The 27,225-nt window shown below is 37.3% G+C and overlaps 1 protein-coding gene across 1 annotated transcript in view; it reads left to right on the forward strand.

The window, feature by feature from the left end:
* The window catches only part of Znf654 (zinc finger protein 654), a 53,721-nt gene that overhangs the window by 6,455 nt on the left and 20,041 nt on the right, over positions 1–27,225 (forward strand). The window contains exons 2-3 of the mRNA XM_057765456.1: positions 18,205–18,350; positions 26,278–26,359. Of these exons, the coding sequence (XP_057621439.1) occupies positions 18,205–18,350; positions 26,278–26,359 (228 nt within the window). The remainder of the gene's footprint in view (positions 1–18,204; positions 18,351–26,277; positions 26,360–27,225) is intronic.

A 27,225-nucleotide genomic window follows, 5' to 3' on the forward strand; every position in this document is an offset into this window, starting at 1 on the left:
TGAAATCTAATTGTTGCTAATAGTATAACAGCAATTACTGAGAACACCACCTTCAGTGATAAATGGCATGGCAATCCATGTCCCCTTCCCCAAGTCATGCTTATAAGTAACATTTATTCACGTGTAAAACTTTTTTTTAGCCTGCTGACTATCCCTTGTCCAAGATGCTTAAGACCAGACAGAAGTGTTTTGTTTTTTTTTTTCATTTAGGATTTTACTTTTATTTAATTATTTATTAGAGACAGGGTCTCAACATGTAGTCTTGGTTGGCCTGAAACTATGTAGAACAAGTTGTGTTTTGAATTTAGAGATATGCCTGCCTTTACCTCCTGGTTGCTAGAGCTAAAGACTCACACTATCCCACTCAGTCCAATTTAGTGGTCCCTCCCACTCTCCAGATTTTAGAGGACTTGCATACACTCAGAAAGATACACTGCGGATGCGACCTAGATCCAAACCCCAAATCCATTTGCTTCCCATACACCTTATTCATAAGCTGAAGGCAGCTGCATGTCTTTTTTCAGTGTGTATAGCAGTTTTACTTTGCACCCTACATGCAGGCAAGTGTGGAATCTTTTGGTGCTATGTTTATGGCTGAATTATTATTATTGTTGTTGTTGTTGTTATTATTATTATTATTAGTAGTAGTAATAGTATTTTTAGAGAGAGGGTTTCTCTGTATAGCAGCTCTGGTTGTCGTGGAACTTACTGTGAGACCAAGCTGGCCTTGAGCTCAGAGATCCACCTGCCTCTGCCTCCCGAATGCTGGGATTAAAGGTCTGCATTGCCATGCCCAGCTTTTAAAACCTATTTTTTTAATGATGGAAAAATACAAGATCAAATTTATTTAATTTTCTTGCTTAGATTATTTTCAAGTACAGTCATTTTGCATAATGAATTTTTTTTCTTATCCCCAAAGATGACTGAAATACCCCCACTTTGGGGTGGGTGTGGAGAAATGCTAATTTGATTAAGTGAATTTAGTAAAGGTTATTTTTTACATTTACCAGTGAAATCCTATATGTAAGTAATTTATTGACAGTTTTTCATATATTTACCACCGTTTTCTAAATAATCATTACTTTCCTTGCCTTGAAAAGCTATCTCCAACTGGGGTTGCAGCTGTGTGATACAACCTTTGTCTAGAATACTTGCATTTCTTGGTTTGAACACCAATTTTAATTTTGTAAATAATATGGTACAAAGAAATGCTTTTAAGGAAGTTTATTGTTTTATATTTTAAGATGATTTTTGTAGTCCTGTCAAAAGAAAGTTATTAGTTGTACTCTTGTTTTTAGCATAATTTTTTATTACCAAAATGTGCTAAATTATACCATAACCATTAAGAAAACACACACACACACACACACTTTAAATCAAGTTTAAGAAATCTGTGTAGCTAAGTCTGGTGATATAGACACTATCAACTGAAGTAGATGGATTGCAAGTTCAAGGCCTGTTTGTACTACAGAAGGAGTTAAAAAGCCAGCTCAGGCAATTTAGTGAGACCTTGTCTGAAAATAAAAAGCGAGAAAGAAAAAAAAAAAGGCTGTAACTGTAGCTTAGCTGTAGAGAACTGACAGAGTCCCAGTATTGGGGGGGTGGGGTGGAAGCCCAAGATCCAGTGAAATTAGTGTGGAGTGAATTGGTAGCCAATACAATCTAGTTTATTGAATACCGTTTAGGTACATATTAATATGTAATGGTAAGGGACTGAGTAGATGATTAAGTAGCAAGTAATAGCAACATAAATATGAAAAATACGATTTTTCAATAGAAAAATAGAATGTTGTATAAGATTCTAAAATTGACTACATTAATACTCTATACCATCAACTGCAAGCAAGCAGCGACTCAGAAGAGAACGGAGAACTCTTCCTTTATACAGTAGACAAACTATTGATGCAAATGTTGGTACTTGTTTATAAAGGCTCTATGAGGAGAAGGTATACAGTTATATAAATGGTCTAATGGACTTATGTGTTCTTGGATTCTTGCACAAGCTAAGCCCTGCTGAAGTTTTTTTGTTTAAGCATGCAATTTAAGATATAGTGTCCCATTTAAATTGAGTTGAAAGATAGCTGCACTTCTAGAAATCACAGTTTAGCAATGTGATTTCTATGTGGATGGTATTTGATGCCAGATATGAGTTCACATAGGGAGAAAATACAAACTAGGTTCATAAGAAGAGGAATTAGAACTGAAGCTAGAGGAGCTCAAAATCAAATGGTCAATGATTTGAATATTTTGTAAATGAAGTCTGAGAAGTTAATTTTGGTGAAAACAAGGGGACAGAAGGCAAACTATGTAAGCTTCAGGAAGGTAGAGTGGTTACCAACAGCAGAAAACTTGATTTGTTGAGGGCTGGGAGTGCCTGGAGATAGAGAACAGAGATCTAAAATGGCAGCTGTGTGAGGAAGCTTTTTTTAAATTGATTTTTATTGAGCTCTATATTTTTCTCTGCTCCCCTCCCTGCCTCTCCCCTCCCCTTCAACCCTCTCCTAAGATCCCCATGCTCCCAATTTACTCAGGAGATCTTGTCTTTTTCTATACCCATGTAGATTAGATTTATGTAAGTCTCTCTTAGGGTCCACGTTGTAGTCTAGGTTCTCTGGGATTGTGATTTGTGGACTGGATTTCTTTACTTTGTGTTTAAAAACCACTTATGAGTAAGTACATGTGATAATTGTCCTTCTGGGTCTGGGTTACCTCACTCAAAATGATGTTTGCTGGCTCCATCCATTTTCCTGCTTCAAATTTGGAATTTGAATTTCCAAATTCAAGATGTTATTTTTTTTTTCTGCTGTGTAGTACTCTATTGTGTAATTGTACCACATTTTCCTTATCCATTCTTTGTCGAGGGGCATTTAGGTTGTTTCCAGGTTCTGGCTATGACAAACAGTGCTGCTATGAACATACTTGAGCATATGTCCTTGTGGCACAATTGAGCACCCTTGGGATATATATTGAGCTCTACATTTTTCTCTGTTCCCCTCCCTGCCTCTCCCCTCCCTTTCAAGCCAAAAGTAATATTGCTGGGTGAGGAGGTGTTTTGAATTGATATACAGAGGATCATTTGAGTTAATGATATGGGATATAGAGTACACACTAGTTTAACACTTTACACCATCAATGTTCATCAGTCCCTGTAAAGGCAAGGAGGACAAAACTCCCAATTCAGTACTGGGGGACATACTGTATAATTGATCACTTAATTAAACATTAAGAAAAAAGTGGACAAGATAGTTTTCTGGCTTCATTTCTGACAAAACAACATAGAGATGTGAGAGAATACTGCAGAAGTGATCATGTCAATAGATATTTGTATTTAGGTGCAGAGCATTGCTCTGTGTACTCTGGAAATCTATGGTAGTTTATATACATTATCTGTTCTGTCAACTTTTTCTGAAGAGCCATGAAAAAGTGTCTGTTCATTCGAGGTAGGGAACCAGTGACAGACCAAAGTAATGATTGTACCAAAGTCAAACTTGCTGAACCAATGAATTTATTAAAATTATTTAGCAGAGTATGGATAAGGGGTTTTGTGCCGGAGCATGGATCCCTTATTCCTGAGGCCCTAGCCCCTAAAGGTGATGATTCATGAAGGCTACATCCTTAGAGACCTCTGTGTAACTTGCAGACAGCTCAGCCATTAGAAGAGTCTACTCTTGCAGAAGTTGGTAACTGTATTAGCTTGTGAATATTGTAAGCTTCAGTTTTGCTGAGTTTAGGAGGTTTGTTTACTTCCTGAGCCTAGGAAGGAATCTTTAATTATGAGGAAATTGCTCAACACTATCCCAATACTCTGTTTGCTAATATTTATTTCTACTACTAAAGTTGAAGTTACCAGGGTATTTTTACTATTAGAAGGTTTAAATGTTTTAAATACTCTCTATTTAATATTGTATTGATTGGCATGGACAATGATATTTTTTTAAAAAAATACCTATGATAACAAAAACTTAATATTTAGTATATTTTCTGTTGCTAAAATAGAATATCATTGACTTAAGTAATTTATAAAGACAAAAGATTTCTTACAGTTCTGGAAGCTAAGAATTACAAGACTCGTAGCTGCAGCATCTGGTTAGGGCCTTCTTACTGAATCAAAACTTGGTGAAAATCATCATGTGTCAAGAGCAAGGGAACATCTATACTAGGTTTCTCTTTTTGTGATAAAACCTCTAATGCTCTCATGATTGCCTCAATCTTGTGATGCGATCTAGTACAAAGTATATTTCTTGAAAAAAACCTCAATTCCAAACACCATCAGAAAGTAAATTAAGTTTCAAGAACACAAACTTTAGAAGATATATTCAAACTATAACAGTTTTAAATATCCAGAACATTTTTTTTAGATTGTACTCTATGTAGGTATACATATTACTCCTATTTTCAGTGTTGCCCATGTATCAGAGCTTGGATAATTTCTTTGCCTATGGTAATGCATTTAATTTGCTACCCTTCATGGTATGTGCCACTATTTTCATTTTATAGATAATATAACTGAGATTGAGAGAGCAGATGATTTGGCTAAGTTATGTTCTAATATGTGATAATAAGACTGTAGCTTGGCTAGTCTTACTCCTAAGAACCAGCCTGTATATTTTAGCTTCTATGGTAGACATATAAACTGTATTCTATCTGAGACAAGCATGTGATATATGTTATGGCATGTAAAATTCATTATTGAGTAGAAGTAGTGTCATAGTCACCAATTTAAAATAATGCAAGAAAAAAAACTACATATGTTCATCGGTGTGTGTATTACTTACCTGTTGCTGTAATAAAAAATAAAAATGACCCAAAGCAATTCATGGAAGACAGTTTATTTTGGCTTACAGTTACAGAGGGACAAGACTCCATCATGGCTGGGAGGCATAGCAGCAAGCAACACACATGAGGACAGGAGCAGGAAGCTGAGAGATCATATCTTCAGACCCAAACAGGAGCAGAAAACGAGCTAGCTGGAAATGGCACAAGGCTTTTAACTCTCAGAGACCTCTTACGGTGACATTCTTCCTTCAGCAGGCCATGCTCCTCAACCTCCCCGACAGCACCACCAGTTGGGGACCAAGTGTTCAAATATCTGAGCCTATGAGAGACATTTTCATTTCAACTGCTTAGATGTGGATGAGAAAAAAGGGAAAGGGGAGCAAAAAGGAAAAAGAAAGAAAGAAAAGAAAAGCAAAACAAGAAAAACCTTCAAAAACTTCCAAACAAAGAACTTAAACTTTCTGAAGTTTCTTATAAAAATTATTCCTTAATCCTTAACTCTTATTCCATGTCTGCTATACACCTATATGAAGATCCATTTATCTCAAAAGGGTGGCTTATGGTCGCTGTTAGTCTCAATGTAAACGTTGTGATGATTTCAGAGCACTAGAAATGATGTTTATTATCATCTTGTCTTTTTAAAAGACGAAAATATGGGAGATATGTTAAATGTTAATAACTGTCCATGCTATTTAAAATAATTTAGAAGTTCCTACCAACATTAAATAAAGTGGATACGCATTTTCTTACTTTACCATCTTTCAATTTAGCAGCCTTTAAAACTGTTGCCTGCAATCTTCTAGATTAAAGATGTTATTTGTAAATTTCTAGAATTTGTACATATTTTTGCATATAATGGTGGTGAAATTGTTTTTTATTGTTTTCTAAAGGAACCAAAATCACCATAATCTTAAGACATGTGCAAAATAATTTGTACATTTTAACTTTCTTTAAACTCTCATGGTCTAAATGTTTTTATCCAGTAAACAATGTTTTAATTAATACATAGCAACCTAGAACATACCATAACTAAAAAAAAAATCAAGTAAAACAATTCATTTGCAGTGGGATTTCAGTTTAAGTGTAAGCCAACTCATCCCTCTTGTACTTACATCTGGAATTTAGGGACAAAGGGAGTATTTGAAACAATATTGAGATGACATTTCACTAGAAAGAGGATATCTTGAAGCCTGAGCTTTTTGGAATTTAAATGTTATAATTCCATTTTCTTTATGAGCTACTTTGAAGTTTTAAAATGAAATTCTTTTGAATCTTCATAGTCTTTGAGAACCTCATAGCTTGCCTTACAAACAAATACATCCCAACTCTAATCCAGACCCCCACAGATGTGAACTTCTGCTGCAGGTGGAGTAGCACAGCCATACTACCTGTTTGAAACAGCATTGGTGCCTTCCATTTCCTCCTGCGGTTATCTCTTTTCTCTCATTGTCTTCATGACATAGCAAGGGTGAGGAGCTAGGATAGAGAATGAATGCAGCCTTTAAGCCACTGTTTTTTTTTTAAAATGTATCACTCTCTGTCCTAGATTCTTAGTTACTATTTGCAATAATATTAAGCACTATTTTATTATATAGCTCACTGTGTAGACCAGGCTGTCCTCAAATTCAGAGAGATCTGCCTGCCTCTGCTTTTTGAGTGCTGAGATTAGGTTGTGCTACACCATGCCTGAGTAAACACTTAGCCTTAAGATACACAGGTATCTTAAGATGCTATATAGAAGTATAGCAAAGTGTTAGTAGTGGTTATAGGTAGGTAAATTAATGCTGAATAAATTTTTTCTCAATTGTTGTTCATATTAATTAAAGCAATATGTATAACTTGTAATCAGTATAGTAGCAAGGTCTAAAAATTTGACAAGAATTATGAAATATTAAAAGTTATTCTTTAAAATTATTACTTTGGTAATAATTTTATGTGCCATACTGTGTTTATAAAAAGAGTAGATATGCATTCCTTACTTTACATTTCAGGACCTAACTTGAAACTCGAAACAGTCTAGACACCCATGCTTTTTATGATAAGATGTCCATATTCCTATGTTGATATACTGTGAACTGAGTCTTGATAGTCAAAGAATTCATCTATGGACTGAAAAATCTTAAGAGCAATTTAGCAGTTTTGACTAGGGAAATACCTAACATAGACAAGCTGTAAATCCCAGCAGTTTCTGAAAATTTGAGATGGAGAAGAGGAAGAAGAACACCATGTTGCTTGAGTTAGAGTCTGAAAGCTGGCATGTTCAGTCTTAAAGGTTGGTACGCAGCTACCTGGCAGAAGGGAGAAACTGCAGAGATGGTGAAAAAGCACAGAGATTTAGGGTTAACACTTCTAAGGTTTGATCACTATCTGAAAGAAAAAGAGAAGAAAAGGGAATAGATATGCTTTTTCCTCCCCTCTCCTTACCCTTCTTTTTTCCAAGAAATCAAATTTCCTGTGGCATGGACTCCTGGCCAGGTGATTGACAGGCTTAGCTGGATTGCCTCTTAAAGGAGACAGTACTATATAATGTTCTAATCTTTAGGACAGATCAGAATGTCATGGTCTACACCCAGGGCCAGAGGTGTTTTATTCTTTTGACCAGGAGGCCCAAGAGTGGCAAAGCTGATATGTTTACCTTTGTAGAGTTACCATGGAAACTGGAAGTACAATGCAAAGCTTACTTTGAGGGAGGAGTCTGTCCTCAATGGACTCTAAGACTTACAGCAAAAGATGGATTCATCTAGATCTTGGCTTAGGAGTTTGAATTTTAAGGAACAGTATGTGTAGAGATTAAAGCAAAGCTGTATTTTTGTAAATCCTAAATGTTTTAAGATATATCAGGGAAGGTAAAGTATGAAAGACCACACTAAAAAGAATGCCATTGTTGAGTAGCTAGAAAATGATTGATTGAAGTCCTGACAGATTAGTGAGAGAGAATGGAGAGGTCAGTTGCTAGAAATGTTAAGGATGTAAGGCATTCTGTGAATGCCCAGAACAATTCCTTGATATTCCATCAGGTTCTAATCTGAATATCTGGGGATGTGCTGTTAATAAACGGTAGAAGAAACAATTAAGGAATCTAATGAACTGAATGATTTGCTGGCTCAAAGAGTTAACATATTCATGTTTCAACTATTAGTATATTATTTTTATAAAGAACAAACAAATTGTTTATCATCTAGTGAGAATGTATCATGTATATTAATTTGAGGATGTTCTTCCTGGTGTAAGAACAATGAATTTTAAAGTAGCTGATCTGTTTATTGAAGTACAGAACTTGTTTTCTTTCTTTTTACTAGTGCTTCAGGCTAGATCTTAGTAGAGGCTATATGGGAGTTAACATAAACCCATTAAAATTTGTTGCATTTTCCTTTTGGATGCTGTCTTTGTCCCTTTATGGCACTAAGGATTAAACCCAGACCCTGTGTTTACTGAGCTTTTAAGTTCTCCCGCTAAGCTAATCACTGTCTGCTATGATCATTTTTAAAATTTAAAATTTTCTTTTAGGTTTGTGTTGTGTGTGTGTGTATATTTTGAGAGGGTTTCTCTGTATAGCAACACTGGCTGTCCTGGAACCTTACTCTGTAGACCAGGCTGGCCTTGAACTAACTAACTAACTAACATCTGAAATAACCACACAGAAACTGTATTAATTAAAACACTGCTTGGCCATTAGCTCTAACTTCTTATTGGCTAATTCTTACATATGAATTTAACCCATTTCTATTAATCTGTGTATCGCCACATGGCTGTGGCCTACCGGGAAAGATTTCGGCACGTCTGTTTTTGGCAACTCCATGGTGTCTCTCTGACTCTGCTTTCTTCCTCCCAGAATTCAGTTCTGTTTTCTCCGCCTACCTAAGTTCTGCCCTATCAATTAGGCCAAGGCAGTTTCTTTATTCATTAACCAATGAAAGCAGCACACAAACAGAAGGAACTCCTATACCACAATGGTATAGACCAAGCCAGTTTTTTATTCATTAACCAATAAAAGCAACACATAGACAGAAGGACCTCCCACACCAGGGAGGAGCCAATGACAAGCTACAGTCATTAGCAACATGCCTCCAATGACCTATTTTCCCTACCTAGGCCCCATCCCTGAAAAAATTGATCACTTCCAATAATGCCATCAAATTATGAAACTATTAGTGAATTAATCCATTTATTAGGTCAAGACTCTTATAATTTCAGCACAGGAGGCTTTTGAAGATAACCTTCTATCCAAATCATAACATAACAGAAACTATATGAAGTAATATATGAAACTGTATGATTGTTTCCAGCTTTAGCAGTCATTATTATCAACTATTTGAATCCATAGTATTTATTTATTTACTGCATTATGTGCACATACATGGGGGAAGGAGGGCAGAGGTCAACTTTAGCTGTCTTAATCTCTCTCCCCTTTAATTTTTCTTTTTTTTAAAAACACAAGGTCTCTTTATGTAGCTCTGCCCTGTAGCCTACAGAACTCTGTAGATCAGACTGGCCTCAGAACTACAGAAATTAGACTATGTCTCCCTCCTGAGTGCTGGGATTAAAGGTGTGCACCATTGTGCCCAGATACACCTTAATTTTTGAAACGGGATCTTATTGAACCTGGGGCTCAGACTGGCTGGGTAGAGAGCACTGGAAACACATTTGTCACCCACTAGGACTACAGACTCATGCTGCCTTACCCAGCTTTCATGTGAGTTTAGGGATATGAACTCAGGGCCTCCTGCTTGTATGGTAGGCTTTTTACTGATTAAGCTCTCTCTCTCTATTCTACCTGCATTTACATTTTACTGGAAAGCTTCACCAAGTGGTTTGTGCCTCTGTGACATTATGTATGTGTGCATGTATGTATGTGTGTGTATATATAATATAAAACAATACAATATATAATATAAATATATTTACATAATATATGTATATGTATGTGTGTAAAATGTATATGTGCATATATATGCAAATATTTGGGATAAGAAATCTTTCTTACCCCTAAACATTTTCACATTCTTGCAAGTGGTTTGAATTTTTCGTTTACAAATTTCATGAACTCAATGTTTTACAACCACAGGTATGAGATCTTAATTGACGTTTCCTACATTAGCAGTAGGGCATACTAAGGACTTTTGATCATATTTTTTTCTGTGGGGTCCTGGTACTTTTTGCTAGAGTAAGTTGGAATCTGTGGGGTTCTGTCTGAAGAAGCTCAAGTACAGCTGCTGAACGCCAGCCTTCACAGTCCAGTGTGTGTTCTTGCTTTCTGTTTTCAGCCTTGTGCTAAGATACTTTTAGCACTTTGATACCTGGGCTGTTGCTGCTTCCTGACGTTTTAAAACTTACTGAACGAAATCATAAAAACACTCCTGCCCTATGTTCACATCACTTACATAATAACGAAAAAGGAAGTTCTTTTAGAAGTTTTTGAAATATGTTTTTCTCTTTGGAACCCAGTGAAGGAGTACCTCTCTAAGAAACAAACAACAAAATGTTCTACTTTTAATTGTGTTTCTGTTTGTGGGTATGAGCATGTGAGTGCAAGTGCCCACAGAAGCCAGAGGAGGCTGTAGGATCTCCTGGAACTGGAGTTACCGGTTGTGAGCTACCCAAGCTGGGTTCTGAAACCTAATTTGGGTCCTTGCAAGAATAGTGTGCTGCGTACTGGCTTTGTGGGAGCCTAGGCAGTTTGGATGCCCACCTTACTAGACCTGGATGGAGGTGGGTGGTCCTTGGACTTCCCACAGGGCAGGGAACCCTGACTGCTCTTAGGGCTGACGAGGAAGGGGGACTTGATTGGGGGAGGGGGAGGGAAACGGGAGGTGGTGGTGGGGAGGAGGCAGAAATCTTTAATAAATAAATTAAAAAAAAATAGTGTGCTGACCTTGTCTATTCTGTTCCTTTCAATCTTTTGCTTACTTTTCTTTTATTGTTCCAAGTCACAATTAACTTTTATTGGTAGGATAAACATCTGTTTTGTCACATTTCTGTGAACGGTAGTAGGGTATAGGATGCTTCACTTCTGTGATTCCAAGAGACTAAAATTGTCAAGGAGTTTGAATCACAACATCTTCAGTATCAAACAAAATTTACCCACTCTTCCTTCTTCACTTATGAAAATCTTACTGGCTTAAAGCAGCTCTCCTATTTTCTCTTCATTGTTGCTTCTCTTCTCCCTAGGCCTTTCCTTTATATAATTGCCATCTGTATTAGCTATTAACTCAAAGTGTGCCTGAAATGCTTCAGTGATTTAAAATAATATCTCTCTTTTTTGCTACCTTTAAGATCTATACAAATTTCATGATACTTCGAATAGATTTCTCAGTGTTCAAGAAGAAGTTTTCTATATTTTTTTATTATCAAATTTCCATCAATTTTTAAAACACCACTTTTTCATAGTTAGATTTCCATACTGGTTCAGTTTTGAGATTTCTGTTCTATAGTTAGCTTCTATCCCTCAGCTAGGTACCTTTGAAAACATCCATGAATCATCAGTGAAATCATCACTGAATTATTAGGTACCTTTGAAATCATCTTTCTACTGGGTAACAACTAGTGTTTTGTTCCTCCCTAAATCCATCTTTGAGAACAGTTCTGGAATGGTGTGTGTGTGTGTGTGTGTGTGTGTGTGTGTGATAAGAACATATCCTTATTCTCCCCCTCTCTCTCTCCCTGGATTTTAAGAATATACTCTGTAAGGAAGTCTAGGTTTTTCTCCATCTTATTCAGCATGCCTTCTTTTCTTTAGTTCTTTCACTATGAGTATAAGTGTATCATCTCTTGTAAAATTTAATTCATTTGGAAACTGAGAAAACCTGATATTAAGAGGATTTATTTTTACTTTAGGTTTCATTTTAATTTAATCTTATATTGTACATATAATTGTATTTCAGGCACCAATTTGAGAATTTATGAAGCAAACAGTCTCTCGCTTGGTAAAGTAATTACTCTCTCCTTACCTTTTGGTAACAAATGAAAATTGACATCACAATTGATGTAAAACCTTTACTATTTACAGTAGGAAAACCGGATCTTTAGACTTACCTCCATGCCGAGGTGCTCTGATCTTCCTCACATACAATAAATATAGAGAACTTGAGAAGGAAGATAGAACAATCCTGTTCAAATAACCTTGGCCTACAGCTGGTCGGCTCTCACTAATCATTGCAGACATCAACCCATGGACTAAGTGATTTTTTTGTGAGGGTGGAATTTGTCTTCACTATGGTATATTTTGAGAAGGACTAAGTTCATATTTTATAGGTAAGATTGTAGTAGAAAAGAGTTATACTGTCTAGAGTTTAGGAAGAGGATAAAAATAGAGTAAGAGAATCCTGAGTGATGCTTTGGTGTCTACCCTTCTCTTTTCATTGGCTTTCTATTATATATGGCTTTCAGTATAAGCCTTTTGCCTCTTTCCTGAGTATATAGAAAGTATTAGCTGTAGAAGCGGGAAAGAAGAAAGTTGGTCCTTGTTTTTATACAAAATATAGATAAAATTATAATACTTTTTGTATTATGGGAATATAAGAAAAACAGATTGCATCTGGATAAAGACCTTTTAAAAATAAAAAAACAAAGTAGAAAATGCGGCATATTTGTATAAGCTAGCAGAATACAGTTTAACAGAATATTTAAAATATAAAGTCACAACTGATTCTAAATATTACATATATCTTAGTTCAAAGAGTTATTTACAGTGTTTTAATGGCATTTGGCTGAAACCAAGGTTGATTGTTAGGATGGAGATAATGTGCAGTCTTCTTGTTTTTACTTTTTCTTTCTTCTCCTCCTCCTCTTTCTCCTCTTTTTTCTTTCCCTCCCTCCCTCTTTTTTTTTTTTTTTTTTTTTTTGACACAGAGTTTCTCTGTGTAGCCCTGACTGTCCTGGAACTCACTCTGTAGGCCAGGCTGGCTTTGAACTCATAGAGAGCTGCCTGCCTCTGCCTTCCAGGAGCTGGGTTTAAAGGTATACACCATCACCACACTTTTTTTTTTTTACTTTTTTAAAAAAGCTTTTTTTTGTGTTTTGAGAAGTTCATACATTTATACAATGTGATTATATATATCTACCACTCTCCACTTTCAGCTTCTTCTAGTGCGTACCACCCAGTGTCCTCACCTTCGCGTCATCTTTAAAAATCATTATTAGTAACTCCCTGTGTCCAATTAGTGATACCTGTATGTATGATAATGGGATCATCACTGGGACATGGACAACCTCTCAGTACCCGAGTACTCAAGAAGGGTGACTCCCCATCCATCAGCAACCATCAGTTGCCAATAGATCTTCCACTAGGGACCTTGGGAGCCCCTCTCCTATCCATGCTGGGTCATGCATAGGTCTTGTGTTGGAAGCCATAGCTGCTGTGTGTAACATCCATGTCATCTCCAGAAATCAATATTTCATTGCTTTCTTCCCCCTCTTTTTTCAGGGTCCTGAGCTGTGGACTGGGAGGCTGATATAGACAACCCATCCATAGCTTCTGTTTTTTGGGTATACACCCCCCCCCAAAAAAAAGTAGCTTTTGTCCCCCTAATGCCTATGCTCTTCTCAGTCATGGGTTTTTGACCAGGTTTACAGTACCAGGTATAAACGTCCTTCCTGTGAAACAGGCTAATATCTAATCAGTATTTTAAGTTTATTTTATTATTTATTTCATGATTCACCAAAGTGCATTTATTTCATATATTAGATTTTAGTTGAATATTTTCATATAAAAATTATTTTTTAGGTTTTAAGAAATATGCTTGATAATGATAGAATCTGGAGTTTGTTTCAAACTTTTATGTATAGTTGGTTGATTTCTGTGAGAAACTAGGTTTAATGTCTTTTCTTTCCTTTTGAGTGGAGTACATTCCTATGATTTTACTTAATTTTCTTCTTTCTTATGCAAATTTATTATCTTTTGTTAAGTTAATGAATATAAATGAAGGGGATGTCAAAGGTTTGGGTAGAAAAGATACAACTACTTCATTACAAAGCATGTCATCTAAGGCAAATGATTTTTTTTTTTTCCATGTTAGGAACTGTTTGTAGCTAAAAGAACCAAAGCTTACAAATGAAAGCTGGTACAGGAGGCCTTAAGTAAACTGAAATTTCCCAAATCCCATTCTGATGGATATTTGGGGATGTTCTGCAAACAATCATATTTATAGAAACCAGAACTGAAGAATTGCTGTTAATTTAGACAGATATGGACAAGTATTGTGTTTTCAAATAGGTGAATTATGGGAACCACTGAGCATGACAGATAGTTGTTTGGTGAGTAAATCTGATGACTTGTTTATTGAAAAAATGGTTGACAGTAGGAAGAAAAGATTATCTGTATCTCTGTGCCACCACATAATTTAAATGGTTTCTGTTTAAAAATAGGATTATTGATAATAGTTATGGGGTATGTGACAGACTCAGCATATGTAGATTTCACTCTATTTTCCTTTTTCTAAATGAATTTTCTCAGGTAGAGAAATAGGAGAGACTTAGTAGCTGATTTAATAGCCTTGCCAAAAAGATGTTGACTAGTGATCTTTAGTATGGAACTAGGGGATCTGAACATGTTTGTGTTACGTGTCTGTGTCTGAGTTATATTTTGGATATGACCTTGATGATGGATGACATGAAAAAAGTGTGCATGTTTTCAGGTGACATGAACAGGAAGTAAACACTGATATACCGGTTTTGCATACCTGATTATTTGGGCTGACACTGTGAGTGGGAAGAGTGAAAGCTGTGAAATTAGGACTGCTTAAGAGCAATCTATGTGTAGTAAAGGTGTAACATTTCTGCTGACTGTCCCCAAATTACTACTGTACAACAGTTCAATTTTAGAAACAAAGACATGACAATTTATTTATTTATTTATTTATTTATTTATTTATTTATTTATTTATTTTTGAGACAGGGTTTCTCAGTAGCTTTGGAGTCTTCCTGGAACTAGCTCTTGCAGACCAGGCTGGCCTTCAGCTCACAGAGATCCGCCTGCCTCTGCCTTTCGAGTCCTGGGATAAAAGGCGTGTGCCATCACCATCCAGCCTCATCCTATACTCTTATAGTTCATTCGAACCATGTTTAAGAGGAATATGGATGTTAATTTGAGCTATAAACAAGATATGCTCTTGAGAGAAGTAGAAATTTTGGATACCTTTGGGAAAATAGTTAAAATGAGAGATGTCAGATATCTAATTCAGACAAGAGACTGTATAAAGAAGTTTATGATGGCTGCCAGGTACATTTGACAAACTATGGTTTGTTTTTTTTATATAGTTTTCAGTTAATGTTTTTGTTTCTACTGAAAGGGACTGAAGCTTACGATCCAAATCAGCTGTTCCTTCTTCCATAGTAATAAATTTTTCCTTAATATCAGCCGTTAATATTTTAGTTTGTACTGAAAGGGACTGAAGCTTACGATCCAAATCAGCTGTTCCCTCTTCCATAGTAATGAATTTTTTCTTAACATCAGCCTGTACCTCTTTTAAATTTTTTTTAGTTTGTCGAGTTGTGTTAAACAAAGATCTGTTCTCTGCCTGGAGAACTTTAAACTGATTTTTGAGAAGATTGTTGTCATTTTTAATTGTTTTTAAGCGTTTTTCAGTTTGTCGAGTTGTGTTAAACAAAGATCTGTTCTCTGCTTGGAGAACTTCAAACTGATTTTTGAGAAGATTGTTGTCATTTTTAATTGTTTTTAAGCGTTTAACCTCGTCTCGTAAAGACTTTATCATATTTCTATTATCAAACCATACAGTACCAAGGAAAACTACGAATCCCAGAAAGATCCATATCTGTGGGCTGACAGACACTTCTTGTAAAATCTCCCACATGGTACAACTGAAAAGGCTGTTAAAGTCTTGAATGGTAATGTTTTTAGACATTTTTCTTATTTATAAAAGAAAATTATGTACCTGTAATGAAGTTTTCCTGCCAGTGGTGGCTAAAGAAATGCACCTGAGTCCACGTGGTCTAAGCCAGAGCCGGTCTGAAACAATTAACTCAAAACAAAAATTATTGTACTGCCTGTTAAGGGAAGGGGTTGGCGGCTTTTGCTTCAAAACCGCAGGTGCTTCACTTAAATCAGGCAGTGAGGGTTTGGAAGAAGCAGGGAGCTATTAACTGCTCTGTGGGGGTCGCTGCTCTGCGACTGTAGTGGCCTGGAGTGGGGGAAGGGAAAGCGAGCAGGGAGCGCACTGTAAATCGCCTTCCTGAGCTCAGGCAACTAGCTGGGAAAGGTGGAGCTTGCGCCCCCCCTGTGCCGGGTCGGGGGCAAAATAGCCCCACGTTGGGCGCCAAATGTGGTGGCGCAAATGAATGTAGACAGATTATATAGATATATACAGCTTTAATAAGGAAATAGACTTACAGGACCACAGGTTCCCGCGGAGTACTGGAAAAGCGGAGCAAAAGAAAAGGGGCTGCTGGGCTCACGCCCGGCAGATTTATCCGTAAACATTAGCCCGAGGCGAACACGCCCCCAATGGGTGGGGCTATGTCCCTACATTCGGTTGCCCTTCATCCTCTTGAAGTAATTGATGTTGCCAGGAGCAGATGTGTCTCACTGCCATGAAAAGTCTTAAGGTCTTAAAACATTTTAAATGCCATATTCTGAAGGTCTCTGAAAGATCTGAAGAATACCTGTCTAATTGAAATATATCTCTATATATCTAAAAAACCTAACTAAAATGACTACAAGCTTGACTATTGTAGATGATTATTAACCTATATTTTTAAATTATATATTACATTTTTAAATGAACTGTACAAACACAATGCTTTAATCAAGAGCAGAAATATACATATAACAAATTGACCTTAAATTTGTATCAATAAACCAACATTCATACCAATGCAAACCTCTATAGCATAGCCCCCTTTAAATGTAAACAATCATTTATAAATAATCATTTATATTTAGGAAATTTGGTGTAGTTCTCTCTAAACTTCTTCCTGGTTTTTGTTGGGTAAAGTAATTTTGGGGGTGTTCACAGTGACCTTTTGAGGGGGTTTGGTCCATTTAACCACATTAGTCTGGAAGGATTTCACAGGTTCTTATCTTCTGTGGAAACCAAACAAGAACCTCTTTGCCAATGCAACAAATCCTTAGACCCATATTTTGAAATCAGGATACCTTTAAAGTATATATGTTGCTTAGCTTAGCAGTCCCTAATATCAAATATCTCTATGCAATCAAAAAAAATTCAAAGAAAACACAATAGTATACATAATCCAGACTCTCTGTGTATATTCCATTGTTACATGACTTATTTTTTAAATTCCTTTTAATCTATGACTGTCTGTACTCTGTCTCTTTAAAGACTTTGTTTTATTTTTTAAAATAATTTATTTCGTTTTCCAACTCTTTATTCTCTTTTCCTTCTCTTTCAAGCCTGTGTACATTTATCTAGCACAGTGACCCATTTAGAGGTCTTGTTCATCTGAATTTGTCTTTATTACATATCTGTAATCCTTTTTTGACCAGAAGTGCTTTCTAAAAAGCTAAACAGCATTATTATTACTAAGGCTGCTTTACCTTTTTGCTCTGCTCAGTCCAACATGTCTTAGGAGTTCCATTCATTGCCTCTGAGACTGCTGGGTGGGAGTTGTTCTCACCACTTCAACTCTGATACACAGTTGGCCCATGCTGCCACCAAGTAACTTGCAGCACGCTGCCCTGAAACCCTATTTAAATGCTCAGCCTCTTGAAAGAGCCAGAGTTCAGCAAGGCCCAGAAAGCTGCAGTTTCAAAACTGCGTGGCTCCCCCCACCCACTACAGCTGAATCAGGAAAATTTCTCTTAAAGAGCTTCGACATGCTGCCAGCCAGCAGCAAGAAGCTGTGTTGAACTGTTTTTTTTGTCTAGAATTCCTTTCAAGCTCTCTCAGGTTTTTATGTGGATGTAGTACTTCACGTTGGGTGCCATTTTGTTTTAAGATGCAGTTTGTTCGTTTCCCAGCCCCCCAGGCTTTTAAAATAATCACTCAGAAAGTGTATTAATTAAGTCACTGATTGGCTTATTAACCCTAAAGTCTTTTTGACTAGCTCTTTCATCTTAATTTAACCCATTTCTATTAATCTGTATGGCCACGAGACTGTGGCTTACCTGGTAACCTTCTGGCGTCTGTCTCCAGTGGGGCTACATGGCTTCTTTCTGACTCTGCCTCCTTTCTCCCAGCATTCAGTTTAGTTTTCCCCACCTAGCTCTACTCTGCCCTATCAGGCCAAGCTTATTTCTTTATTAACCAATGGTATTCACAGCAAACAGAGGGGAATCCCATATCAGATTTCTACCCTGATAAAACAGTATAGGACGTTTTTCCTTATGTCAGTCATGTGCATTCATATAGAGCTAATGTTTTCACATATCCTTTAAGTTTTATCTGCCTTTTAAAATGTAAAGTTGGTAACATTTTCCATAGTAATGTGCTTTTTAACTCATTTCTTTATAAGGTGGTTGAAGATTATGCTGGACGATGGCAGGTCCCTTTGCCACAGCTTCAGGTTCTTCAGACTGCACTTTGCTGTTTCACGTCAGCCAGCTCATCGTTCCCAGATGAATGTGAGCACGTACAGTATGTTTTGAGTAGTCTTGCTGTGTAAGTATACTTTTTTCTTATCAACAACACATTTATTTTTTGCTTTGATATAATAGCTTTTGCTCTTTCTTCTGAGGATAAAACCTTTCCTAATATCTTACCCCAATAAGAAATTGTCATTTCTTTACTTCAGTTATTTTGTTTTAACTTGCAACATTTAAGAACAATTTTACTTTTATTGGGTTGAAGTGGATTTGTGGTATACACATTTTCTTGTCACTGCATTGGGTTTTAATTTTCCAGGTGACCTTAGAAAATTCTAAGGGTAAGTCTCAGCATATGGTCATTGAGGCCATGGTAATAAGTAGAGAGGGGTTTTAAAACTTTCTAGGAAGAGGTCCAGAAACTCCCAATTTTAAAAATTGCTTGTAGGTAGAATTGAGTTAAAATTACACACCGGACTTTTTGTTAAGAATTAGCTGCTTTAGTATTGTGGTAGTTGAAGGTTCTCCTTCAAGATCCATGATTTCACTTACCCTGACTTGTGGATAGGTGTTCATTACTAGGCATGATTTCCCTCTTGTTGTGTTGGTCATAAGACCAATTAGAGAACTGTTAGTTACTACTGAGGTATGTGTGCTGCTACTGCACCCCAGAGTTATGCCATGCTGGTCATTGATGTGGTTCATAAGAATCATAGCTGGGTTAGGACTGTTGGTTGAGTTGTCTCACTTGATGTTAAAGGGAGCAGGGCCCCTTGTTCTGTCCTGCCCAGCTAGAATAACCCCCAAAATACCCACACAGAAACTGTATTCATTTAAACACTGCCTGGCCCATTAGTTCTAGCCTCTTATTGGCTAACTCTCACATCTTGATTCAACCCATTTCTAATAATCTGTATGTCACCACGAGGTCATGGCTTACTGGGAAACATTCAGCATGTCTGACCTGGCATCTCCATGGTGGCTCTATGTCTGCCCTTCCCAGCATCCAGTTCTGTCTACTCCGCCTACCTAAGTGCTGCCCTATCCAAAGGCCAAGGCAGTTTCTTTATTCAACCAATGAAAACAACACATAGACAGAAGAACCTCCTACAACAATTACTATGAAAACTGGTCCTCAGGGAAGAAACAGTCAAATAATTTCAAGCTTAAGGAGCTTTTTGGTCATGTGTCTGAAGTCCATGGTGGTCTTCAGAAATAAAAACTTACCTTCTACTTCTGGGACAACCAAGGACAATAGCAATAGTCTCTAATGTTTTGGGAGTCTCTTGAACAACCCTTGCCAACAATTCATACTCGCATATAGAAAAGGAGTCAGTCATTTTTAACTTTCCTAACTAGAATAGTTATATATTCTCTTTTCCTGGTATTAGGTGATTTTTTTGGCTCGAGGAGGAGGCGTTGTTAGCCCAGATAAGAAAATTTCATTTAAACTATGTACATTTATACACAAACTTAGGCATATTATAGTTTTTCTTAGATAGTTAATAGTATGATTTCTTTTAAGCATCCTTATTGTCATTATATCCTCCCTCCGGTATTTATCCCACTCCCTATTTAGGGCCTCCATTCCCATTATTTAAAATGTCATATAATGATTTTACTTTTTTGTTTGATAGCTTATGTGCTGTTGCCCATATAAAATACAATAGTTTAAGAATCACTATGTGCCCTGGGTATGATTACACTAGTCTGAAATCCCAGCATGTATGTATCTTGTAGAGGCAGGAGAATCAGAAGTTGAGGGTTATTCCTGTCTATATAGGGAGTTTGAGGCCAACATAGTTACATGAAACCCTCTCTCAAAAAATAAGAATCAAATGTTATGTAAGATAGAGTGCTAGGTGAAAGAATTAGTTATTCGAACTGCTTGTTAAGTATTGCTGTTTTTTTAAAAGGAAAAGTTTATTACTGGAATTTACTATAATAGAAAAGAGAATTGTATTTTCAATTCTAGAAGAAAAATAGAGAAACAGCAAAATGATTGTTCCATTAAAGTAGTAATAAGTTTGTGATGATGGTATTTTATTTTTCTAAACTAATCAGAAAATTATAGAAGTGCATAACTATTCTTTATTTTTTGTAAAGCTCTGTGCTTTGTTCTTAGGTCAAAGTAGAAAACAAATAAGTCTTATTCTTTTTTTTTTTTGTTTTTTGTTTTTTGTTTTTTCGAGACAGGGTTTCTCTGTGGTTTGGAGCCTGTCCTGGAACTAGCTCTTGTAGACCAGGCTGGTCTCGAACTCACAGAGATCCGCCTGCTTCTGCCTCCCAAGTGCTGGGATTAAAGGCGTGCGCCACCACCGCCCGGCATAAGTCTTATTCTTAAAATTCTTGCAGAGTTTCGAGATACTAAATCACCAGTTATACCTTTATGTAATTGCAATTTTGAGATAATTGCAGTGTATAATGAGGGGGCATAGCAAAGGCTTTACCTGGCCTTGGATGCTATGGGAAATCTTCTGGTAACACTGACTTCTGAAAACATGTAAGGAATAACTTAAGTAAGCATCACATAATGGTACCTGTACAAGAAGTCAGAATATTCACAGAAGTCATTATAAAATGTTTAGTTTCTGTTTGAAGACTTCTCTTTCATAGTTTATATCATGTATGGGTAACTTTTATTCAGTTGAAAAAACATATATATGTCTATGTGTTTTAAGAGTCTGTTTTATACTCATGTAATTATATGCATATATATGCTATATGTAAATATAAGCTAATGTAATTTATAGATGCCCCTCTTTACAAAATTCTTTACTAATGTAATTATGCAGGAAGACAGGCCATCTCCAGGCTGGACAGTTGAACTATGGCTATTGAGGGGATCTTTTCAGAGAATGAAAATGAATTCTGTTTTTATTCATCTGAGGATTTTTCAAATGTTTTAGAAATGAAGAGCCATTTAGGAACATATTTTAAATCACTAACCACAATATGTCTGTCTTTACTGGGGTTTACTTCTTTTTTTAAACTATATTTAATACAGAAATAAAAGTTTTCTCTCTCTCTCTCTCTCTCTCTCTCTCTCTGTATACACACATATATTTGAATTAAAGTATACCTCTCAAATATTCATTCTTGTAGAAAAGGAAACTGAGGATTGAGAAGTTTGGAGACTTGCAAATTCCAGGTAGCTAGTTATAACTAGCTAGCTAGTCTTTTTCTCTTCTCCTGTAAATTAATAAACACTCTTTCCTTCCTCCCCCTGTAAATTAATAAACACTCTTCCCTCCCTCCCTCCCTCCCTCCCTCCCTCCCTCCCTCCCTCCCTCCCTCCCTCCCTCCCTCCCTTCCTCCCTCCCTTTTTTCCTTCCTTTATTGAAAATATATTCTTCTCTTATACAATACATCCCAACCACAGTTTCCCCTTGCTACACTTCTGCTAGCCCCCTCTTCACCTCTCTTCTCCCTCAGATCCACTTCCCCTTTATTTCCCTTTAGAAAAGAGCAGGCCTCCAAAAGACAACAGCCAAATAGGACAAAACAAGATACAATAAAATAAGGTGAAAGCCCACACATTGAGGCTGGACATGGCAACCCAATAGGAGGAAAAGTCTCAAGAGCAGGCAAAAGGAGTCAAATATACACCTGCTCCTACTGTTAGGAGTCCCATAAAAAACACTAAGCTGACAACCATAACATATATGTAGTGAACGTGGTGCAGATCCTTGCAGGCCCCAAGCTTGCTGCTTTAGTCACTGTGAGCCATGTTCTCCTGGTGCTGTCTATCCCCACTTTTACAGTCTTTACTCCTCCTCTTCCCTGATCTTCGAGGGTAGGGACCTGATTTAGACCTTCCCTACATAATTTGTAGTTCTGAGTCTCTGCACTCACTCCCCATCTGCTATTGGAGGAAGCCTCTTTGATGATGACAAGACAAGACACAGATCTGTGAGTGTATCAGTAATTTCTAGCTTTCATAGGTTAAAAAACAATGATGTATGAAACTGAAAACCAAGATAACTATCAGCTTTATATATATTCAGATATTAATGTTGCTTTACCAGCCTTTTTTTTTTTTCAACAAGGAAACTGTTCATGGATTTTAGCATACCAGACTGAGATGAGCAAATAGGAAACTAAGTATTTGCCTGATAGACATCAGGTTCCCAGATATTATCAGAGGTGTGGACTTGTTAGACTAGTAGCATTCATATGTGCAGTGGACAAAAAAGCATATGCTTATGTATATCCTAATATGTCAAGTTGTAGCATGTATGATTAGCTTCTTATTCAGAACAGTAAATATTTGTGGCTGTACCACATGTGTAATGGTAGATTACTTTTTTGATTATCTTTATTGTACTATATTTCAAACTTGATTTTCTACTGTATTACAACCAAGTTTCATTTGATTCATTGATAATATATAGTAATGTAGATACAAGTATCAACCAATTTGAAAATCAAAGAAAGAAAGAATAATTATTTAGAAATCAAAAGAAGAAAGAATAATTATGACAGTACATTTGGCTTTTTAAAATATAGTGTGTTTGTGAGTATGTGTGTGTTTACTTGTTTGGGGTCAGAGGACACCTGAGGTAGTCTGTTCTCTCCTACCATGTTGGTCCTAAGGATTGAACTCAGGTCATTATGTTTCGTGGTAAGTCTTTTATGCTTGGCCATTAGCTCTAACTTCTTATTGGCTAACTCTTACATATTAGTTTAACCCATCTCCATTAATCTGTGTATCTCCATGTGGCAATGGCTTACCGGAGATTCTAACCAGCATCCATCTCAGGCAGAGCATCCATGGCTTCTATTACTCTGCCCTTCTTCCAGCATTCAGTTCTGTTTTCTCCACCTACCTAAGTTCTGCCCTATCAGGCCAAAGCAGTTTCTTTATTCATTAATCAATGGAAGCAACACACAAACAGAAGGAACTCCTATACCAGACTGACGACCCTGCGTTTCTTCTTCCCTGAAAGTGGCTATAAGAAACCTTTTTTTTTTTTACTCTAATATAATAGAATACTTGAAAAATTTCAACTTAAAAAGAGGGCAGATTATTTATTTTGTTTGTTGTGTCTATGCATGTGTGTGTGTGGAGGGTTGCCCTTGTGTGTGGAGGTCCCTTTTATTTGTTTCTCTCAGTGTCTGTGCTATTGGGTTATATTTAGGAAGTGGTTTCCTGTGTTAGCATGTACAAGTATACTTCCCACTTTCTCTTCTGATGTTCAGTGTTGCTGGCTTTATGTTGAGGTCTTTTATCTATTTGGACTTGAGTTTTGTGCATGGTGATAGATATGGATCTATTTTCATTTGTCTACATGTTGATATCCAGTTATGCCAGCACCATTTGTTTAATATGCTTTCTTTCTTCCATTTGATATTTTTTGCTTCTTTGTCAAAAATCAGGTGTTCGAAGATGTGTAAATTGATATCTGGATCTTCTATTTGGTTCCATTGATCAGCACCTATGGGGTTTGCTCTGTTCCTGTGGAGTTTGCTGTCTCAGGCCTGCTCTGGTCTAGGTTTCTGACTCAGATCTGTTCCTGTAAATGCCTCTGGTCTGGATCTGCTCCTGCAGAGGTCCCTAGGTTGGGGTTGGTTCTCCAAAGATCTCTGGCTCTGATCTTCTCCCTTGGAGGTCCCAGACCTGGGTATACCCAGATCTGCAGAGGACCTGACTCAGGCCTACTCCCTTAGAGGTCCCAGCCTCACGCCTTGACCTGTAACAGTTTCTAGTTCCTGCCTACTCCCTAGGAGGTCCCAGATCAACGCCAGGACTTGAAGAGGTCCTGGCAGAGGCCTACTCCCTCAGAGGTCCCAGACTCATGCCCAGACCCTCGGGCGTCCTGGCTCAGGCCTAGTTCCTCAGAGGTCCTAGATTCATGCCTGGACTTTAGCAGTCTCTTACCCTGGCCCACTCACTTATAAGTTGCTCCCCTGTACCTGCTCCTGTGGAGCTTGCTGCCTCAGGCATGTTCCAGCCTCTGTCGTTGGTCCAATCCTGTTTCTGCAAATGTCCCTGTTCTGAATCTGCTCCTGCTCAAGTGGAGTTCACCCTCCCAGGTCTGCTCCAGCCCAGGTTGCTGGCTCAGTCCTACTTCTGTGGAATTCACTGCTCAGGCCTGCTCTGGCCTAGGTCACTGGCTCAGTCCTGCTCCACGTGATGCTGTCTTAATCACATTACAAACAAATCTTTTTGAAAAGACTGATGTAGCACCTTCATTATTGTCTTATTTTCATTATTAGGGCATATTCATTATGCAAAATAATTCGTTTTATTATGAGATTTTTATACACAAACATAATAAATTTTGATTATATTCATACTACCAATATACTTACTTGTTCACCCTTCTTTTTCCCAATAGTACCCTTTCCTTTTCTGGTTCATCTTTGCCTTCTGCCTTCAAGAGAGATAACTGATTTTATTAGTTTTTGGTCTCCCTAGTCAATCTACAAAAATATAAATATTGTATTGTAGTGTTGGGGGGAGCTGCGGGCTGCGTTCCTGCCGCCCCAGCTCCTGGGCCGCCTGGCTAGCTTATGCCCCAAAATAACAACACACAAACTGTATTCTTTTAAACACTGCTTGGCCCATTAGCTCTAGCCCTTACTGGCTAATTCTCATATCCCGATCAACCCATCTCTAATAATCTGTGTAGCACCAGTCTTACCGGGAAAGATTCAGCATGTCTGATCTGGCGGCTTGCTTCATCGTGTCTGCTCTGGAGAGGAGCGGCATTGCGTCTGCCCCAGAGAGGAGAGGAAATGGCATCTGAGCTCACTTCCTCTTTCTCCCCACATTCTGTTCTGTTTACTCCACTCACCTATGTTCTAACCTATGAGGGCCAAGCAGTTTCTTTATTATTTAACCAATGACCTTCCTCCATCATTGTAGCATGAATAATAAAGACCCAGAAATAGATACTGGGGTTTAACTTGAAGATCAGAAAAGCAAAGCAGCCAGCCACTAGAGAGACCTTAAAAACCCAGAGATAGATACTGGGGTTCAACCTGAAGATCAGAAAAGCAAAGCAGCCAGCCACTAGTAAGACCTTTTACCTCTATCAAATCTTCAGACTGAAGGGGTGAGAGAGATCCTGTCTCCATGAATTCTCAAACTCCACACTACACTGAGTTCCTGTCTCTTCCCCTTTGTATTCCTCTCTCTTCCCAGCAATATCCCTTCTGTCTCCACCTCCCTAGTGCTGGGAATAATGACATGTGATTCCAAGTGCTGGGATCACCTTTGTATAAGCTCTGTTTCTCTTTTAGAAAGATTCAATCTTGCATACTCCAGGGTGGCCTTGAATTCACAGAGATCCATCTCTGTCTCCTCGAAGTCCTGGGATTAAAGGTGTGTGCCACTACTCCTTGGCGTGTACGGCTGACTAGTATGGCTGCTTAGCACTCTGATCCTCAGGCAAGCTTTATTTATTAAAACACAAATAATATACCATTATATTATATATTGGTGCATGTAAAAAGCCAATGCACAGTAGTTCTTCCTTGATGTTTGAAGGGTACATTCTAGGATTCCCAGTAGATGTCTAAAACCTCAGGTAGTAAGCAATTCCACATTCAACTTTTCCTTCTACATATTATCACATAGTGCCAAACCTATTCTGGACTTAATGTTTTATATTAATGTTTTATATCTTCTTGCTTATTGTTCATTGTTACTTTTGTGCTTTGTAGAGGTTTTTTTAATTTTTTATTTTGTAACAGTATTTTCTGTATTGCAGGGTGATTTCACACTTGGTGTGTGACTGAGGATGACTTTGAACTTCTGATGTTCTTTTCATTTGCCAAGTGCTGGTACTAAAGACATGTACCAATACACCTCTTTATATGCTATCCTGTGGATTGAAGTAGGAACATTGTGTATGTTAACAAAAGCCCTTTATTGAGTTTTTTAAAACTAAGTATTTATAAGTAAATTATTTGCTACTCGATAAATGTTACAACTTGGTAGTCTTTTAAACTAGAATAAACCCACAAAGCAGTGAAAATTACATTTTTTTTTTCAGGAGTTTCTTTGAGTTGCTCCTGTTCTTTGGAAGAGATGAGTTTTATGAAGAACCCTTAAAGGATATTCTTGGTTCATTCCAGGTAAGACAGTTTACTCTTTTACATTTTATATACACATGCATCAGTTTTATTCCCTAAAAATACTTTTTTTTATTAAATTTTTGCTTAAAAGTTTATAGTCACTACAGCGACAGTTTTAAAGATTTGCCTCTACTGGCAGGTGAATAAAAATCATGAAATCAATTTTAACTTATTCCCAGGCAGCTTATATCCATGTCATCAATTCTACATTTAGTAGGCCAAAGTGGTTTCCATGCTTAAAGAAACTAAGCACATTTGGGAATATAGTGACATTTCCCCCTGTCTAGAACTTTCCCCTGATGAAGAAGCAGTCTTGCTGATGCCAGATGCAAACTGCTTGCACTATTTTGTTTTCCTTTGCCTAGCTGATATTCTATCACATAGTAATCTCTGCAGGTTGTTTTTTGGCATTTAATGTATGAGAAGGAAAGAAATAAATCTAGACAAGAATGACCAATGAAGTTAGATGGCCCATTTGGTAAAATGCCTGCCCTCAAAAATGTCAGGATCTGAGTTTGGCTTCCAACACCCATACAAAAAGTTAGGGGCTGGATAAATGACTTATGAGTAAGGTGATTGCTGCCAAACTGAATGACTTGAGTTTAATTTCTGGATCTCATGTGGTGGAAGGAGAACAGACCCCCAAGGGGTTGCTCTCTGACTGTCTCATGTGTGGTTTGGCAGGTGTCCACCCATATATACAGAGTATTGTTGAAAAAGTGCTAGAAATAGCTGTACACTTCTGTAATCACAATGCAGGTACTAGTAGCTTGCTGGCTATCTAGTCTAGTTTAACTCTGAAGCTCCAGGTTCAGTTGGCTCTCTCAAAACAAGGTGGAGAGCAATTGAGGAAGACATCTGCCATC

This window comes from Chionomys nivalis, chromosome 3, assembly GCF_950005125.1.
Source record: "Chionomys nivalis chromosome 3, mChiNiv1.1, whole genome shotgun sequence".
NCBI classification, from domain to species: domain Eukaryota; kingdom Metazoa; phylum Chordata; class Mammalia; order Rodentia; family Cricetidae; genus Chionomys; species Chionomys nivalis.